A 20,906-nucleotide genomic window follows, 5' to 3' on the forward strand; every position below is an offset into this window, starting at 1 on the left:
TCTCTTGATATTTTAACTTCGTACTCAGATGAAACATACTGGTCACATAGTTTGTCAGCTTACATGACTGTAATTTGCAAATATCCTCATTCAGCATTTTTTTTTCTTCCACAAACAATGGGAATGACAGTTTGTGAGCGTGTGGTTTTCTACATAATTGAGGAGGCACAATACCTGATAACCTCAAAAAGACGACTACAGGAGAGACGCAGAACAACACATGCAAACACAAAACAAAATTCTTATAACATATTTGCCCTTGACAGCAAGACAAAAAGTCTTGAAATGCACTATGCTAAGCATGAAAAAATACATAATTAGTGCAGTATTTCAGTATTTAAATAACAAATGATAGCTGCAGGCTTTCAAAACCATCGACTATAATGCATGAAATTGAGTCAAACTTTCCTACTTCCCAGAAAGTTATCAGTTTCAGTTAAATCGGCGCTTTTTGTTAGATACTAAACATTTATTAGATAATAAACAAGTACCTGACCAGTCTTTTGGTGCCTGTTATGTACATATATCACACATAAAGTGCGAAAAGCCAAGGGGATATCCTACACTAACTTTTACAGCTTAAAACGTTATTTCCCTTGAAAAATGTAAAAGCAGGGTTTCACTGTACATCTTATTTGTGAAGCTACAAAAATGTTCCAAATAATGACAAGATGCCACAAATATGATCCAGTGTGTGTGTGTGTGTGTTTGAAGTTTACGGGCGCTAAACAGCGTGGTCATCAGCGCCCAAACGCATAAAAACAGGAACACATGCAGCGAAGGGACTAAGACAAACAGCGAACAAGGAGAACGGCTAAAACACACAGACCTGACGCAGTTACAAATCCTCACACACAGAGGTAAAACGAGAGGAGAAGGGACACACTAAAAAGGAAAGGAAACACAAGGGAAAGAGAACAGAAACCGAAGGGAAACAAGGAGGTAATCGTGACTGGCTGACCTCTTACCTAAAACCCGGGTGAGCCAGTCACCCAGCAGCACATTAAAACCCACTCCCTAAAATCCGAGGCAACAAATGGGACAGGACACAAAACCGTAAGACCTTAACTACAGTCGTTGCGTCATCTTGTAAAATAGAGGGCAAATCCGGTGGCAAGGAAACCACCGCCCTCTGGTTAGAGAATAAAAGACAGTCAAGTAAAATGTGGTGGACAGTAATCTGGACGCCACAAGAACTGCAGATTGGGGGGTCCTCCCGCCGGAGTAAAAAACCATGTGTTAATGGACTGTGCCCGATGCGGAGGCGAGTGAGGAGAACCTCATCCCGCCTGCATGACTGGTAGGACGTACGCCATGGCCGCGTGGTAGCCTTGACCAGACGCAGCTTATTGTCACCGACTGCCAGCCACTCCTCTTCCCACTGACGCATAACACGAAAACGCAGGAGGGAGGTAACAGCATGGAGGGGGACGGCACATTCAACAACATTAGGGATGGAACATGCATCTTTGGCAGCCACATCCGCCAGTTCGTTTCCCCTAATACCCACGTGCCCCGGCACCCAGCAGAAGGACACCTCCTTCCCCTGCCGTTGCAGGTGGAGGAGGGCATCATGGATGTTCTGGACGACCGTATCCGCTGGGTACAAGTGTTGCATGGTCTGAAGGGCACTCAGGGAGTCAGAACAGATGAGGAACTTAAGACTGGGAACACACCTCATCTGCTCCAATGCCCGCAAGATCGCAAATAATTCGGCATCAAAGATGGTAAACGCCGCAGGAAGCCGTAACTGCACGACTCGATCAGGGAAAACAACAGCACAACCAACAGAGTCCCCCTGTTTAGAGCCATCCGTAAATACTGGTACATGGTCGGGATGCTGGTTTAAAATATCATAAAACAAGGAGATAAAAAAAAACGCAGGAGTGCAACTCCTCCGGTACTCCGACAAGTCTAAAAGGACGCTGGGCCTCTGGAGCAACCAGGGAGGCAGGCGAGTAAAACCTTGTCGTTGGGGGGCCACACGCTCCACACCAAGGGACTCAAGCAAACGCTTGGCACGAATCCCAAATGGTCTCGTTGCCCTGGGACGACTGGAAAAGAGACGTTCCATAGGCGGTCAAGTAACGGTAGGGTACGCAGGGGAGGTAGGACAGGCAAGGAATTGACACACCCGTCGCACCATGAGGAGTTGCCGCCGGATGGCGAGCGGCGGTTCCCCTGCCTCAGCACACAGGCTGGGGATGGGACTGGTACGGAAGGCACCAGTGGCCAGCCTGATACCCTCATGGTGTACGGCATCAAGAATCTTCAGATACGAAGGCCTTGCTGACCCATACACGGTGCAACCATAGTCAAGACGCGACCGGACGAAAGCCCTATAGAACTGCAGCAAACGCGCCCGATCTGCTCCCCAGGACCGATGGCTCAGACACTTCAAAATATTCAGTGCCTTCAGGGCCCGCACCTTGAGGTCTTTAAGGTGAGGCAGCCACGACAACTTGGAATCAAAAATGAGGCCCAGGAACCGCACAGTGTCGCTAAAAGGAAGAATGGTGTCCCTCAGACGCAATTCAGGGGAGGTAAAAAGACGTCGAGAACGATTAAAATGAACACACACACATTTTTCTGCAGAAAAGGTAAAACCCGTCTTCGCAGTCCATGCCTCTAATCGCTGTATCGTAAGCTGCAACTGCCGACTAGCAGTGACAAGACTGGAGGAAGAACAGAAAACAGCAAAATCGTCCACAAACAAGGAGCATTGGACAGGACTCCGGATAGTGGACGTGATACTGTTAATGGCGACAGCAAAGAGGGTGACACTTAAAACGCTTCCCTGAGGAACACCATTCTCCTGCACAAACAAATCAGATAGCACATTACCAACCCTATAACGAAAGAGGCGGTGGGAAAGAAAGGACCGAATGAAGATGGGGAGACGGCCACGAAAGCCCCACTCATGGAGTTGATTGAGGATATGGCGGCGCCAAGTAGTGTCATACGCCTTATGAATGTCAAAGAAGACACCAAGACAATGCTGGTTACGTAGGAAGGCCTGCTGGATGGCCGCCTCAAGCAGGGTCAAATTGTCGATAGTGGAACGACATCGCCGAAAGCCACACTGAGAGGGGCTAAGGAGCTGCCTGGTCTCGAGCAGCCAAACCAGGCGACGGTTGACCATGCGTTCCAACGTCTTCCCGACACAGCTCGTCAAAGCAATACTGCGATAACTGCTGGGATGCGTTCGGTCCTTCCCCGGTTTGAGGAGAGGAATCAAAACCGCCTCCCTCCATGAGTCAGGGTATGTGCCGGATAACCATATCATATTTAAACAACTCAGGAGAACTTCCTTGGATGGCAGCAACAAGTGCTGCAGCATGCTGTACCGGATTTGATCATGACCAGGCGCAGTATCATGAGCCACAGACAGCGCCGAATCCAGTTCCCACATTGTGAAGGGGCAGTTGTAGGGTTCAGAATTTGGAGACCGGAAGTCCAAGTGACCCCTCTCGATGGCAGTTCGGTAGCGGCAGAAATCTGGATCACAGTTAATTGTGGCGGTAGATTCCGCAAAATGCATGGCCAGTGTCTGGGCAATGTCTCTCGGCGCCGTGAGGAGACATCCCTGATGCAGCAATGCCGTGACAGGTAGTGGGCTGCGTTGCCCAGAAATCCTCCTGATGGCTTCCCATACTTTCGTAGAATTAGTGGAGCGGGAGATGGAGTTCAAGAACAATTGCCATGACCGTCGTTTGCTCTCTTTAATCACTCGCCGCGCTTTGGCCCTTGCCACCCGAAAGGCCGCAAGATTGTCAGCTGAGGGACGGCACTTGAAGCAGCGCAGAGCTGCACGGCGGGCTCGGATGGCGGAGCGGCACTCAGTGGTCCACCAGGGGACAGGACGCCTCTTGGGAGTACCGGATGACCGGGGAATGGACAATTCAGCAGCATGGGAGATCACGGCTGTAACATGGTCTACCCATTCGTGGACGCTGGCACGGTGTTCCAAAACAGCCAGTTGGCTGAAAAGCGTCCAGTCAGCTCTGCAGAGGTGCCACTGAGGCGGCACTGAAAATGCCACAGCCTCATCCAGGAGGCGAATCCAAATGGGGAAGTGGTCACTAGAATGGAGGTCAGCAACAACCTCCCACAGAGCAGAAGCCGCGAGTGCTGGAGAGCAAAAGGAAAGGTCAATAGCCGACGACGACCCGGAAGCAGTACAAAAATGAGTGGGGGCACCAGAGTTGAGGATGCACAGTTCTTCAGACATCATGAGGCTTTCCAGAATGCGACCCCTGGGGCAAGTAGTCGGAGAGCCCCATAAGACATTATGAGCATTGAAGTCCCCCAGCAGAAGAAATGGGCGGGGGAGTTGGCTAATAAGGTCTGTGAGAGCCTCAGAGTCTATCACATCCTGAGGAGGTAAGTAGACTGAACAGACTGTGAGCCTCCGACCCACAAGAAGGTCAACTGCAACTGCTTGCAAGTCTGTAACGAGAGGGAGCTCAGATGAGGGGTGCAGGTCACGGACAAAAACCGCAACACCACCCTTTGCCCTTTGCCCCGTCAGATCATCTTTCCGATATACGGTATAGCCCCGTAAAGAAGGAGCATCAGTGGCCCGAAAATGTGTCTCTTGGAGACATAAGCACAAAGGGCCCTCTCGTACAAGGAGTTGTAATTCGGCCACATGCGTCCTGAACCCATTCAGGTTCCACTGTAATATGGGAGCCAGTGATTAGGGTGGCTGAACTTTCACCCTTCCTCTGGGCTTCGGAGGAGAGCCCGTACCCGCTGGAGATTTATTCCTGGGGCGAGAAGATCGCCCCCGGTCGACATCGATGTCCATCAGCTCCGATGAAGACCCACGGGAGATGTCAGACAGTACGATGGCCTCGTCATCGGACCGACCCTGACTAGTCTCCTCAGGTGGCAAAACCTTCACCTTTGGCGTCTTTGTCTTGGAGGGCTTAGAATGCACAGCCTTGTCAACAGGTGGAACTTTACTCGCCTGGGCAGAAGGCGCCATAGGGGGAGGGGCAGGAAGTACCCCAATGTCAGCAACCACAGCCTTGTCCGATGTTGCAGGGAGAGCCGCAGGTTGCAAAACAACCGCAGCAGCACAAGTGCACTGGCAAACGCAGGTATTAGTGCTAACACTAGCAACCTCCGTTTGCGTAGCAACAGTGGCCATTTGTACCGGTTTCTTCAGAGCGGAAGCGAAAGACGTTGTAAACGCAGGAGGTTGCATGGCCTTAAAGAGTTTCTTGGCCTCACCATAGGGGATGCGCTTAGATGTTTTAATCTCCTGTATCTTCCGTTCTTAGAGATAGATGGGGCAGACCCGGCTCCAGACAGGGTGACTCCCAGAGCAATTCACGCACTTCACAGGCGATGAACAATCGGCTCCTTCATGGGCAGGCTGACCACATTTACCACAAGTGGCTATCCCATTGCACCCCAACGTAGTATGCCCAAAGCGCTGACATTTAAAACAGCGCATGGGGTTGGGGAAATATGGCCTTACTGGCAACCGTAAGAACCCCGCTTTAACATGCTCTGGGAGTCTCGGGCAACTGAACGTGAGAATAAACGAGTCGGATTTGACTAGGTTCCCATCGACTCGTTTCATAATATGCTGCACATCAACAATACCGTCATCAGCCCATTCAGATTTTAACTCATCTGTGGGGATATCCACCAAATCCCTACATGTCACAACACCCTTACTATAGTTCAGAGTGGAGTGGAGCTCGGTCTCGATAGCGTACTCTCCAAGACAGGTTGCCTTCCGAAGAGAAGCGACTTGACGGGAACTAGAAGTCTCAACTAACAGAGTCCCATTGCGAAGTCGCTTCACAGATTTAAGTGTTCCTGCAATCCCCTCAAGACCCTTGTGGATGTAAAAGGGAGAAACCCTCTCAAAGCTACCCTCCTTCCGTTTAATAATCAAAAACACATTCTGATTATCAGCATATGCTCTGTTACGACAGTCTGATAAATCTCGATCAACACCAGGCGCTGGAGGACTCCCAGCACGAAGTCGCTTTTTCGATTGGGTGTGTTTTCCTACCAGTGGCCCACCCAATCCACTGGTAGGGGGAAACGTAGAGGTCGAAGGGTCCATTGTGGTCCCACGAGCAGCTAGGGAACTAAAGGTCCGCTCAGACAGAGCCCCGCGTGCCTGAGTAAGCCTGATACAACTGGGGTGCGGCAGGTGCCCCAGAGGTTGCCCGCTTGCGACTGTTCCACCCCAACAGCCATGCATCTCATAGGCGCGGAGCACACCGGAAGACTGAGGGGTTTTTATAGAGGTTGTCCTTCCTCGCAATCCAGGCGGTCAAGCCAAGATTACCATTCCCCGCAGCACACAACATTCCACCGCCGCGCCATACAGTGGTCGCTGAAGCATGTCCGGGGGTTACGGTGACAGGAAACTGGCGGCGCCGACCAGTCCCCAGCTCAGGACCCCGGGGTCGCCAAGCCCGTACTCAGCAAATGAATGCTGAGCCCCTGGGGGGAAATATGATCCACAGAACATGTAAAATGCCTAAACTGCCCATTACACAAAGTTAAAAGTACAACAAGGGTAATACTTTTTGGTCACTATTTTAGCATGAGCAAGGAATGTAGAAGTTTCATCCAACATCTTCCATTTTCTGCCAAATGAAAGAATATTTCAGTTTAACATCTCAAAGATATCACCTAAACAATGGAGATTTGCCACCAGCCCCACACAAGAACATGGGGTGCATGGGGACTTTCACAGTAAACCACACTGTGATTTAGAATGCCTCACTTGCAGAATCTGCCACTGAAGTTGGCCTAGCTTCTCCATGAAGCTTTCGGGCCTAACTAAATGAACCTGTAAAGAAACATGATTCTATTCTTTCGGTCTTCTCTGTTTCCTCTATCACTTCTATCTCATACATACTCTCCCATACTTCCGAGCAGTAATAAAGTACTGGTCAACTTACCTCCTTTGCAAGTGGACTACATGTGCAGAAGATTCCCCCAATGAATCTCATTGTGGCATATCTATTATCTGCAATAAGCTTTACATGGTCATTCCACTTTAAATTGCTCCATACATGTACTCCAACATATTTTATCGATATAACTGCTTCCAGTGATTGTTCTGCATGTGTGTAATGATATAATAATGTTTTTGCATACTTATGCACAAAATGCTCATTTATTTGTGTTAAGGGTCAAAATAGCCAATGTTTACACCAAGCATTGGTCCTCTTCTGGTCTTCCTGCACTTTGCTCTAATTTCTAAAGCTGGAACTTCTCTTTATACAACAGCATCAACCATAAAAAGCAATATGGAGCTTGTGAGTTTCCACTAGGTCATTTGAATATATTAAGAAAATAAATGGTCCTACCAAAATCCTTTGAGATACACTCATACATACTTTAATGTTTGAAGATACCTCTCTGTTGAGAATGACATTCTTTGTGCTGTGTGCTAGAAACTCTTTAGTGACACAGCTGATATGATATACCATTATAATATTCTGCAAAACTTTGGCATTGTTGAGCTTTAAATAAGTATTGAAAACAGCTGAATTACCCTGTATATAATAACAAAACCCTAATTTTCCAACAGGTAGCAATAATCTAACATCTACCAAACAAGCTCATACTGTTGTTTGTGATTATAAAATGTTATTACATCAACTGTATCATACAATTAATCCTATTCCATACAAGTGAAGCAAAAAAAAAAAAAAAAAAAAAAAAAAAAAAAAAAAAAAAAAAAAAAAAAAACTGAGCAGTTATATATTACTTTCTCACAGGAAAAAATTTGGCTTATAGCTGTTACCGAACAGGAATAATCAAAATGACAGACAGCCTTTAATAATGATTTGAATAAGAAAACACAAAAAGGAATCCCTTTTAATAGCAATACAGAAAGAATGACTGATAATTTGAAGATCACATACCTGCAACCTCTCAGTAGCTTTGACCAGCCTGTCGAGATCAACACTTCCTTGGACAGTCAGCAGTTCCATCATGTACCCAGCTTCTGCAACTTGTTGTCTGACTGTTTCAAGCCGCCTCTCGAAGTTCTGCCACAATGCAAAGCGGGCACGTAACATCTGCAGTAGCTGACCTTGCTGCTGCTCCAAAGCTGCATGTGTATCTTGTAGTGCTGACATCTGTCTTTCTACACCTTGTGGTGAGAGAGATAGGCGCAGACGTGAAGCAGGTATTGCATGCAGTTGTTGCCTATGTAAACAGGATTTTTTTGTCACAACAAATGTGATAGATGGAAACAAAGTAAATAGCATAAAAGACTAATTTGCAGACTATGTAGTCATTTATGCTCACAATAGTACTGGAAAATGTAATAATAAAGGCTGTATACTGTCTTTTGGAAATGAGACACTTAAAGTAGTAAATGAATTTTGCTACTTTGGAAGCAAAATAACTGATGACTGTTGAAGTAGGGAGGTTATAAAATGTAGACTGGCTATGACAAGGAAAGCGTTTCTGAAGAAGAGAAATTTGTTAACATCGAGTATAGATTTTAAGTGTTAGGAAGTCTTCTCTAAAAGTATTTGTATGGAATGCAGCCATGTATGGAAGTGAAACATGGACGATAACTAGTTAAGACAAGAAGAGAATAGAAGCTTTAGAAATGTGGTGCTACAGAAGAATGCCGAAGATTAGATGGGTAGATCAAATAACTAATGAGGCGGTACTGAACACAATTGGGAAGAAGAGGAATTTGTGGCACAACTTGACTAGAAGAAGGGATTGGTTGGTTGGATATGTTCTGAGACGTCAAGGAATCACAAATTTAGTACTGGAGGGAAGGGAGGGTAAAAATCATAGAGAGAGAGCAAGAGATGAAAACACTAAGCAGATTCAGAAGGATGCAGGTTGCAGTAGTTACTCAAAGAGGAGGAGGCTTGCACAGGACGGAGTAACATGGAGAGCTGCATCAAACCAGTCTCTGGACTGAAGACCACAACAGCAACAACAACAACTATAACAACTTCAACATCAGGGCCTCAGTGATTATCTAAGGAGCTTCACTGTGATTTCAACAATCCGGAATGCATATGTGAATTTTGTTGATTTCTGTTGGACATGATGTGACACTGAATTAAATTCTGTATTTTTACACTATTATATGAACACACATGTAACAACAGCATTGAAAATACAGTAGACGAACTTTATTACTACATTTACCAATCATTTCACTATCTCAGTTATACCACGAATAGTTAGTACAGCTACCATAAAATACTACTGTTCAAGGAAGACACAGCATGCATGAGAACATAAAAAGAATAAAGTTTTATTGCTAATTATCACTACTTTAGTTATAATGATGAAGCACTGAAGAAAGAGTGTGTGTTTACCAGAAAGAGAGAGTGTACGAGTTACATCATAAGCAACAGAAAATGAAATGATGTGACTGATGCAGTACTTTCTTAGTTTCTGATTTGTTAGGACTACTACTTGTGATCTTTTACTAGGCGTTTTCATCAGGCACGTGAAAGTTGGAATACTCATTTTGCAGCTAACTGTATCTCTTACTATAGATTGCACAATTGTAACTGATGACAAATCACCATGTTGACCGCTGGTATACAATACATGGTTTTTTTGGTTGAGTATGCCTGTATATTTCATTTCATTAAGTGTTCTTATTGTTAGCAGGTTTCATGGATCATTTGCATAATGAATCGTAATAATGTTAGTCATTGTATATCCACATCACAAATCATTTTGTAAATATGGCTACATGAAGACTCAGACATGATTTCAGAAATGTCATGGAGGAACTTTCAGTTTTCAAATTTTAATTTGCTGACTGTCAAGACATATTATTTCACTGGGTACCTGATCAAAAATTTTGATTTCAGCATTGTACATCCCTTTTTCTGATAAAGAACACCTTCATGTGGTGGAGTGAATGTCATTTTTTTTCTTCTGGTATTGTAATTATGTACACAATTGTTCTTTTTGAAATGCAGTGGATTATTTACAAAAAATTAATGAAGGAATATAATGTGAAGCAGTGATCACAATGCCTAACCCAGTAAATAGATGTCTACATGATGATCATGGGTGAGCACCACATCTTATTCTTACAGCATGTTTTTGAGGAATGGACACTTTCTTTCTTAAAGTTGGATTACTCCAGAACATTATTCCATATGGCATTATTATATGTCAACTTACCATTTCCCTCCCCTCAAGATTTGCAATGATTTGAAATGTAAATGAGGTTGAATTAATTTGTTTTAGGGGTAGTAAATTGTGTTTTTTCTATTTAAAATGCTCATCAATATGGTCACCTTAGAACTTTGAAGTTTTCAACCTATTTATAATTTACTGCCCATGTGCTACATTTATCATTGTTGTAATACCTCTATACCTCTAGATATGCAGAACAGAACATTTTGTGTGCTTTTAAAACTGAGTGATACCACTTGCGGAAAACCAATCATTGGTACTTTTAAGAACAATGTTTACCATTTCTTCTGTTGCTGTATGTATGCTTGAATTGATTAAAATATTGGTGTCATCTTCAGAAATAACTAATTCTGCTTGTTGTATATTAGATGGAAGATTATTTATACATATGAGGAAAAATAGTGGACCCAAGATTGAGTGTTGGGGAACCACATTCATTATTTCTTCCCAGTCCAAATAATCTCCTCTGATTATACCATTGGTTAATTACCAAGTACAGCTTCCTGCTTCCTTTTGGTTGGATTGGATGTTATACACTGGTTGGCTACACCATCAATACCGTAAAACCTCAGTTTATGATTTATTTGAGATTAAAAATTTGCAGCTATTGCCTCTTCTTTTAAAAATGGTTTCAGAATTATTATTATCATCATTATTATAAGTTAGATTGTTGTTCATGTCTACAATATTCTTTAAGATGTTCCACTTGAGTCAATTACATCGGTACTTGGAGGCATATTGGCAGAAACTGGAAATCATAACTCCAAGAATGTGAATGAACTGTCTAAAATAGCCTAGTGATGGCCTTCTTGCTCTAATAACAATTTACATATTATGGACCAAAATGCCAGAGTTCACAGTGTTGTGTGTGTGAGTTGTACTTGCTTGTGTTTATGAATAGTGGCTGTCTGGTAAATAGCAATCTAGCTTTTCCTACATTGTTAACTATCTGTGTGAGCAAGTATTTTGCATTGTTAAAAGCATTGGTGGGTCTCTGCAACTGTACAAAGTTAAAAGGCAAAAGAATAACAATGTTTGCTCAGCATGGTTATCAAGACACTCAAAATGAAAACAACACATTAATTCAATGGTGAGATGTTAGCACTAGAAATGTTTCTCTCTGCTTTGATAAGTAATGTACACCCAGTCAGTCAAGGTTAGGATAAATTCCTCGATTTCAAAAAGTTTGCAACCTTCTTCCCAACTACATTTTATATTTCACACTTCTAAGCAAAAACTGTTTGTATGTTCTCAGAATAATGGATGCATATGTAATAATGTTCTGCATGCTAGAAGAGGTGTCACTAACTCAATGATTTTTATCAAATCAGTACATGTGATAAGAAACTGTCACCATGGATCTGGCACAGAAAAAAAAACAGTCATGAACAAATTTCACTGCAAATGGAAAACAGTTCACTCTACTAAAGTCAAATACTTTAGACTCAACTACATATTTATACGAGAACGTGACATATTTAGCTGATCCCTAAGTCAGAATTCTGTTTATCAACTGCAGTCACCTGATGGAATTATTAAAAACTTCAGCAATTACTTGCTTAACTTACCTGAGTGCCATCAATTGTTGCCACTGCTGGCCTAGATCCTGTCCGGCAACAACACAGCGATCTATTGCACGTGAAATAACATCTGCTCCCTGGTCATGGACACGTTCACAGTCTGCCAGAACATCTGCAGTCCTCCCCTGTGCTGTAGTTGCTCGTGTTAATCCTCGGCTGACAGTCCGAAGCTGTTCTCGGACCTGTTCAGCTGCCTCCAACTCCTCCGAGACCTGTAGCTCCAACTGCCGGGCACCACCAAGTAGTGAGCCTACCATATCTGATTGTTCTGCTGATAGCAGACCTAGCCTTCCCAGTTCCTCCTGGATACCATCAAGGCGTTCTTTCATCACCTGAAACACAATAATTCTGGTGTCATAATAAGAAACTAAAATCATCAATTGAGGTATGCTTATTTCCAGATTTGTTATCAATCAACCTAAAATCATTCTTTTCATTCAGTACCTTGCCACAATAATGGGAAAATTACACCATAAAATTAGGGAAATGGTGACTGCAACAGAAAAAGAAATGGGATCCTAGTGGGGTTGGGTGAGGTCGGTGGAAGGGGGGGCAGGGGGGGGGGGGGGGGGGGCAGAGAAAGAGTTTTCAGAAAATGGAAGAGGGGCCAAATCTCAGGTTTGCGAAACTGGACGACTCCTCCCTCAGAAGGTAATGCAAGATATGAGAAAAAGATGCAAAAAAAGTATAGTACATAGCTGAAAGACATAAGTAGATAGATAAGTAGTAGATCCGTCCAACGACTATGTATACTAATGAAACTGAAGAAAATCTTACATTGCTCCATCAAATGTAACACTTTCACTTTTATGTCTCTCCTCACTAGCAATCTGTAGTTCCTTCCTCCTCAACCTTTCCTTTTATATGGCTCAATTGTCTATCTTGTTTTGTATGTAAAAGTTGCAGGAAAGTTCTTGTAGGATGTAAATACATCACGATTAAAGCAGACAACTCACCGAATAGTAGAAGCATTGTATTGTTGACATGCATACACAAAAGAAGGAAAACTTCTTGGATTTATCCTTTGATGAGCTCAAGCGCACACACGCACACACACACACAACACACACACACACACACACACAACACACACACACACACACACACACACACCTATGCCCGTATATGGTGCTGGCTAGACTAACAGCGCTAATGCTATTTTGCGGCAGGTAGCCTGGTTGTGGTGGGGGAAGTGTCAGATGATGTGGGTAGAGGGAGAGGGTGGGAAGAGGCATGGAGAGTGACTGAGGGAGGTGGCCGGTTTGCTGGATAGGAACGTGGGAGGGAGGCATGGCAGGTATATGGACTGCCATAACTGTAGTAGCCGCTGGGGAATAGCACACACTGAAGGCAATGTGGGGGTGTGAATTGTGAAGGGGTGACAAGATGAGGATGGGAAAACTGTTGGGTGGACAATATGTTGCCTGGATTGAGACCACAGTGGTTATGAAAGTGGAGGATGTATTGCGAGGACAACACCTACCAGTACAGTTACCAGTGGTGGAGGGAAGAATCCAGATGCTTCAGGCTGTGAGGCAGCCATTGAAAATTAGCATGTTGTGCTCAGCAGCATGTTGTGCCACCAAATGGCCAACATTGTTCTTGACAACAACATGGCGGTGGTCATTCATTCTCCTGCTCAATTTCAATGACTGCTACAAACTTCTCTACCACCAGCTTCAGTAGTTATCCTGACGACACATCCTCTGCTCCCATAATTATCCTGGCCTCAATCTCAGGTAACCCATTGTCCCCATATCTTCTACCCAAGGGGTTCTGCCCCCCCCCCCCCTTCCTCCATCCTGTCACCCCCTCCCAATTCATATCCCCACATCACTATCACCATGTAAACTTGCCACCGGCCCCTACGAACATGTCAGCCTACATATTTGCCACCCCAGCATCCCACATTGCTAGCTGGCAAAATAGCTGCCTCCCTCCATGCTGCTAGCCACTCACCCTCCATCACTCTCCCTGCCTCCCTCTCCCACTACTCACCCCATCTGACACTACCTCCATCACAATCAGTCCACCTGCCACAAAAGAGCATTGGCACTGACAGTCCAGCTGGCACCATGTAGGGGCATAGGCACATACATACATATGTACGTGTGTGTGTGTGTGTGTGTGTGTGTGTGTGTGTGTGTGTGTGTTCAGGTCATCAAAGGATAAATCAAAAAGCTAGAAAGTTTTCCTTCTTTTATGTGTATCTATAAACAACTCAATGTTTCTACTTTACAGCAGGTGGTCTCCATTATTCCTATAGTATTTACATTGAATTGCATGTACTTATTTTTCTCAATACATAATTGTAACAGTAATACATTTTCTTATAAAGTGATTTAAGTTTTGTCTGTTCACATTATAAGGTTATACTTATTAGGCTGTGTGTCAAACTTGATCAGCTGAATTAGAACCCCCACCCCTCATAGAGTTTATTTTGTCTTTACTATTTTCATGATCTGGTAAATTATTTTTTTAGCTTCATTGCTGGTTGATTATCCTGTTGCCACAGTCATCAATTAACTTAAGGGATAAAAGTCATGTGCATGACTGTGAATTGTATAAACAATATTATGTGGGCAAAAGTGTACTGATGACTTGAAATAGGGGAGGGTAGTGGTGGTGGTGGTGGTGGTGACTTATCTAGATTGGTGAATGACACAATAGTTGCAAGATGTCATGACAAATCGAACAGTGAACTTTATAATAAGCATCATCCATAGCTAAAGATATGCATCGTGAAGGGAGGATGAAAAAAACAATATAGTATTTTTATTTTAGAAATGATAAGAATCTCGGGAGAAGGTAAGATAGTGATATCGCCATTCATTCAGTCCCATTTCCTTGTTTTTCAATTTTTATTCTTCTTTGAAGACTGACCTTTTATGGTCATTTTCTTCATTCCACCTGTTTTAAATTTTGACTTCTGCCACTATTATTCTTTATTTAGATGTACCTGAATATGTAACTCTAACATTGTGAAATGTTTTTTCCCCTGTTTTGCAGAAACTTCTTCAAACAAATACAGAGTTAATTCATAATATTAATACTGGGTTAATTTGTCTGTCTGCCTACTGCAGAAGATTGTGGCTTTTGTTTGGAAAGACTTTCTTTTCTAGGAACAAGTGTGGGTGAGTGGTAGTGGTTGTGGTGGTGGTGGTGGTAATGACTGGGGGGGGGGGGGGGGGGGGGAACAGGTGAGTTGGAGTTAACTACCTCATTACCCTTTGTTGGATACACCCTTGTCTGTGTTATTGTATTGTAATTGTTGATGTACTATATTTTCTCAGGTGGATTTGAGGCCAGTCCTACATTTGCCTAAACTATTGTCTAACAACACCTAAGAAACCATACTCAGTCTTACAAGTGTACTGGACCAATAGGCATTAATCTACCGCATAGATTCAAACTGGGTTGCCCTCCCCTCCTCCATATCTTGCAACTTCGCTACTGCACTTAAGTTATATGAGGAGATCGTCAGCTGATTTTGGTCCCTATTATCATTATGAAGTGATCTGCATATTACTGAGAAAAATGCTTGTGAAATCTGAATTACATCAATATCTGTCTATTACCGCACCAGCTGTCTGCATATATTGTAAAATCATTTACCAGTAAAAAGAGTATTTCTGTAATCAGATGTAATTACTGGTAAGTACTTACTTTCAGGAGGCACATGTACAGAACTTCCAACAGACACATATAAATGTGACAGGGTCACAACATCTAGCTTTTGAAACTAAGAGTTCCTTTGTCCATCTTTAGTGGCTCGCTCTCATCCTGGGGTTTGAGTGATCTACCCTTCCTTTTTATTTTAACCTTCCCTGTCTCCTTTCAGACAAAGGAACTATTAGTTCTGAAGGCTAGGTGGTTGTTTTTATTTTATAGCTGTCTAATGGTGGTGCTACACATTTCTCCTCCAGGAGATAAGACTACCCAGCAATTCTGTCTCATAATTTGTTAGTTTCTCAGCTGAATTTTCCTTCAATGCAGTTCATAGACAATAAATTACACACAAAAACAGACACAGTGTTCAAATATCATTGGGAATAAAATACTGCATTTTATAATCACCAATAAAAAATCATAAGAACATACTTTTCAGTAACCTACAAATTATTTTGAGGCAGGCACATAAACCAGTAAACAAGCTAATTATAGCTTACCTGAAGCCTCTGAATGTATAAGTCCAGTTCGTCAGGTGAGCGCAAGACACCGTGCATGTCATCTAGGGCAGCCTGCAATTCGTTTAGCTCACCAGCGAGTACAGCAAGCCTGTCAGCAAGTGGTACTGATTCATCTTCAATACCACGTGTTGCTGCATCCCTCACAGTTATAACTCGCCCTGATAGGCGCTGCCACCGTTCCTCCAATTGTGCATGCAGTTGCCTTTGCAGCATTTCATCCGCAACAGGAAGTGTACGCATTGCAGCATCAAAGCAATTTCCAGCTTCTGATCGTAGTCCATTATGCAACTCATATTGTGCCTTCAGTTCCTGTTAAAAACAACAAATAATTTGAAATCTGCTTAATATCCTTGTTTTAACATAATTAAATATTTCTCACACATGAGCAAAACTTCTTAAGCCTTTGTGGATGTGTGTGTGTGTGTGTGGGGGGGGGGGGGGGTGTAGGATATTCACATTAAGAACAATTGAAATTCAATCATATTATTATTGGTTCATTCAATAAATAGAATGGGGCAGATGAATAGACATTGACTCGAATCAAGATACCTACTTCTTGTAAGAAATGTACTACAAACTGTATTATCTATCCATGTCACACATACTGATCCAAAGTCTCAACTGGCCAGACATTTACACAAAACATCCAGGTTAAAGTTTGAACCTACCTAAAATATTTTGGATTATTAAGTGCACATTTTCCTTAATTTCTTTGATTACTTTCAAGTACTGCTACTGCAGTGTACTTATTACTTCAGATTATTTTAAAAAGGAATTTAGTCTTTCAATTAATGCCTGTGTGTCATATGACAGAAACACAATGGTAATATTCATAAATCACAGCAGCTATGTTAATATGCATATGAAGTTGTAACACATTATGTGTTTTAAAGGACAATGAAAATGCTGCTTATTGTTAGCATAAAATTTGGGTAGTTTAACGGCAAGGGGCAGTAGAAATGAGCATAAATAAGAACTCACTGGTTGGCTGGAGAGAGTGTGACAGTGCCTTTGCAGAGCACACTGTGATAAGATATCAAGGTAACTTTTTGGGAAAGTGGAGTTTCAAGAGAACTTCTCATACATGAGAATTAAGGAGACTTGTTTTCAACACATTGATTAACACTAGCTACTCAGTGAAGTGTGGGAAGAAGAAGAGAGGGGAAGAGTGGTGGCAGATCATTTTGGAACAGAATGGAACTCACCCAGAACTGCCTCATACTGCCAGTAAGTGTACCAGTAGAGCTGGATATCTGGTCAAGCTCTTTATCAGCTGAAATAATCCAATTATCGAGTCTCGTTGCTAAGGCATCATAGGCAGTCCAGTGTTCACGGAATGCAACTAGGCGTCTCAAGTTGGCAGCAACATCATCTTGTAACTGAAGTAACACACTGACAGTTTCATCATAGCGGGTCTCCAAGCCCACACAAGTGACTAGTTCTTGCAGTCTCTGTGCTGTTTCAAGCAAGTGAGCAATACGGGCCTGATGGGTTGCACAGTCAGCAGCTAAAGACTGAAAGCAAAGGGTTTAACTATTTCAGTGACTCCATACATACAAAAACACACACAGTTGATAAGCATCACATTATTATAATTTTGTGTCCAAAAAACATATCAGAAAAACTTTGCATTTTGCGTATCTTTGGCTGTATACTCTTTTAAGTTTCCTTGAGATATGAATTCAATCAAGCTACTACATATTTAATTCCATATCAAAAACACAATAAACATTGTTAATTGACATAATATTAAATTAATTTTAAAAACTCATGTCTTCAACTTGACTGCAATTTTGACACATATACAAATTTTATGACCAGAGAGATAAGTTACAAAATAAGGCTGTGACACCATCACAAGAAGGTGAACAGCAGATTATGCACCTTCAAAGTGAAGGAATAATTTTTATAAAACAGATGGCTCTTGAATTTTTTTGAAGCACTTCATGTTACAACTTTCTACAGACTGCAAATATTCTTATTCAGTTAGGCCAGTATTACACTATCAAATTTCTTCGTTAAAAATTTGATCAAAGATATGATCAAATATTCATCAAATTTATTTGACAAAGATCTTTGACATGGCACTAAAAATGGGTATTACACTGTCATCATATTTTTTGTCTAAGTTCAAGATGGCTGACAACCACTTGTTATTAACCACAACAGTTGCGTGTACCACAATTGCACTGTGTGCACATGTGGCAGACAAGCAGGGGAAAAAAATAAACGTACCTGGGTGAAGCAGTGGGTTATACAATGAGATGACAAAAGCATTCAACAAAACTTGTTACGTGAGCTTGTAGTGGAGGACATAAATTACTTAAGAATGGATGAGCATACATTGCAGTATGTGCTCAGTGAAGTGTATCCTTGTATCACAAAGCACAATACTCACTTAAGAACTGCTAGTTTACAGTACAGCACTCTAATATCACAGTGCACATTAATGAAAATAATACCTGAAACGCGTGCAGCAATTTATAAAACATTAAAGGACCAATGTCTGAAGGCAAATAATTGTTCAATACACTTTATGTGCATTAAGAACTATTTTTATTTGATAAAGAAATCAATTACATTTTGTGTCCGAAAATCGTATCTCACAGCTAATGACCTCCGCAATATTTTTATAGCTCTGCAATCTTCTTAATCTATTTTTGTATTCAGGGTGCCTCATGTTGTAAAGTGCTTCATCAGCTTCATACATCTCTATTAATTTTCTAGTTGGCAGTACACACCAATTGTATTTACCAGCCATGTTTATAAACACACTACAGATGACAGAACACCGCAATGATGCTAGCACTCCACATTGTAACATGTCACATTGCAGCACAGTGAACAGAAGACAAGCGACTTATGAACTAATCTACAGTGAGACCCAAGATTTGATCAAATTTATTTGACAAGACAAGATTTCACGAAGTGCCCTATTGTACTATTATACCATCAAACTTCTTTGACATAAATATTTGACATATCAACTTTCACTAAGAAATTTGATAGTGTAATACCGGCCTTCCTGATATTACTGCCATATGGACCAACCTTATTTTTTTCAGCTATTATAACACTACACTCACTTAAAATCCTCTCTAAGTTTACAAATTATTGATGCAATGAGAAATTTCTTACCTGAAAAAGTGATATGTACTGGTGGAAATCACTAGTAGTTACAGCAGTCAAGTCTGGCAAGCGTTGCTGTGCCACAGCTAACCAGCCACATTCATCACGCATGCCTTGTTCCAAAACAGTCCAGCGAGATGCAGCCAATGCCATTTGCTGTGCTCGTGCTGCTGCTTTATCCAAGATAGCAGTTGCACGTCTGTGAAGGCTCTGGTGAAGGGCATGGTGTGCAGCCCGTGTCTCACTGTCCAAATTTCCCTCCAAAGATTCAAGAATACTGCGACAATGACTCAGATTTACAAAAAACTTACGGTGTTTCTGCATTTCTTCTTGCAGGTGGTTGAGGTCCTACAGGAAAAAGAATTTAAGTCAATTCATTCTACAAGCAACTGTTTTGCAGCTGTATTTTTAAGACTGAAGTACAGAAGTAGCAGTTGTGGTTTGCACATAAAACATTCCCCTCTAAATCATAATTCCTTTATTCACATACACCCTACAAAATAACCATGGGAGATGACACAGTTAAGAGAAGAACAAAAGTCTTAGCATTTATAAATTTCCAATTGAGTCCACTTTGAAATAAGTCAAGACATCATTAGCAAATATAAGCTTTCATTACAGAATCCTGTATTTCTTCCAATCCAGTTATAATTAAAAACGTAAGCACTTTCTGACAGTTAAAACATGCCCACTAATCCACTACAGTGTTTCAAGTACACTTCTAAGAACCAAAACAGGATCTAAAAAGAAAGACACAGTCAATAGACAGGATGAGTCATTAAAAGGTAGTCTCAAACATACAGACAAAATTAAGAAAATGAAAATTTGCACCCTTACATATTATAAACTAATTGTAGCACCACAATCTGTTTTTACACAACCTCGTATTATATTTACAATGAGGAAAAGACAGACTGCTACTTACTGTAAAGATAACACATTAAGTTGCACACAGACACAATTAAAAGCCATGCACACGTAAGCTTTTGGCCTCAGCCTTCTTCAATAAAAGAGCCACTGCACTGGGTGAGATGTGCTTGCTTGTGTGAATGAATCGTGTGTGTTTCTCTTCTTCTGATGAAGGCTGAGGCTGAAAGCTTATGTGTGAGTGTCTTTCAAACATGCCTGTCAGCGACTTAGTGTGTTAGCTTTACAGTAAGTAGCAATCTGTCTTTTCCTGCTGTCTGATATTCCTACCTGGTGTTTCCACTGTTATATTTTATTTAAGTCAGTAACTATCTCAGAATTCAGCACAAAAGTCATACTTCACATGATAACAGAATTAACAGATAATGGTTAATTGCAGATAGAACTTAAGCCCAAAAGTAACAACCTACATAAAATTTAGAGGGTTTAGAATCAGCAACTCTAATTTCCTGTTTACTGAATGATACTGGGTAGCTTAAAGTATGGATAGCTTAGAGTATCAGTGTACATGCTAAATACAAACCTGTACTGCAGTGTCGTTTTCTACAAGAGCATCAGCAACATCTGTTATTTGTGCGAACTCACGGAGGGTTTGCTCATACTCGTCAGAAAGAGCAAGCTGCTGTAGAACCTTGTCCCTCTGACAAGCCACTGCTAGTTCTATAATACGGGTTGTCTCGTGTGCAGCATATGTCTCAGGAGGGACTTCCCGGCCTGGAAAATCACGAAGAAGCTGACGTGCTGTCAGCAACAGCTGAGATGTTTGCTCCCTATGGCTGTGATTCATACTCTCAGCCTCATCTAGCTGGCACAATTTCTCTCGGGCAGGCAGGTCAGACTCTGACATTTCCTCCACCTGTATTAACATTGTAGTTACAGCTATTAAAATGCCGTTAAG

The 20,906-nt window shown here is 42.1% G+C and overlaps 1 protein-coding gene across 1 annotated transcript in view; it reads right to left on the minus strand.

Annotated features, from left to right (window-relative positions):
* LOC126092560 (muscle-specific protein 300 kDa) overlaps positions 1 to 20,906 on the minus strand; it is a 651,560-nt gene that overhangs the window by 92,022 nt on the left and 538,632 nt on the right. The window contains exons 111-116 of the mRNA XM_049908233.1: positions 20,532 to 20,864; positions 19,091 to 19,429; positions 17,158 to 17,466; positions 15,932 to 16,261; positions 11,751 to 12,094; positions 7,911 to 8,196 (exon numbers count right to left, since the gene is read on the minus strand). Coding sequence (XP_049764190.1) covers positions 7,911 to 8,196; positions 11,751 to 12,094; positions 15,932 to 16,261; positions 17,158 to 17,466; positions 19,091 to 19,429; positions 20,532 to 20,864 — 1,941 coding nt within the window. The remainder of the gene's footprint in view (positions 1 to 7,910; positions 8,197 to 11,750; positions 12,095 to 15,931; positions 16,262 to 17,157; positions 17,467 to 19,090; positions 19,430 to 20,531; positions 20,865 to 20,906) is intronic.

This window comes from Schistocerca cancellata, chromosome 7, assembly GCF_023864275.1.
Source record: "Schistocerca cancellata isolate TAMUIC-IGC-003103 chromosome 7, iqSchCanc2.1, whole genome shotgun sequence".
NCBI lineage: Eukaryota > Metazoa > Arthropoda > Insecta > Orthoptera > Acrididae > Schistocerca > Schistocerca cancellata.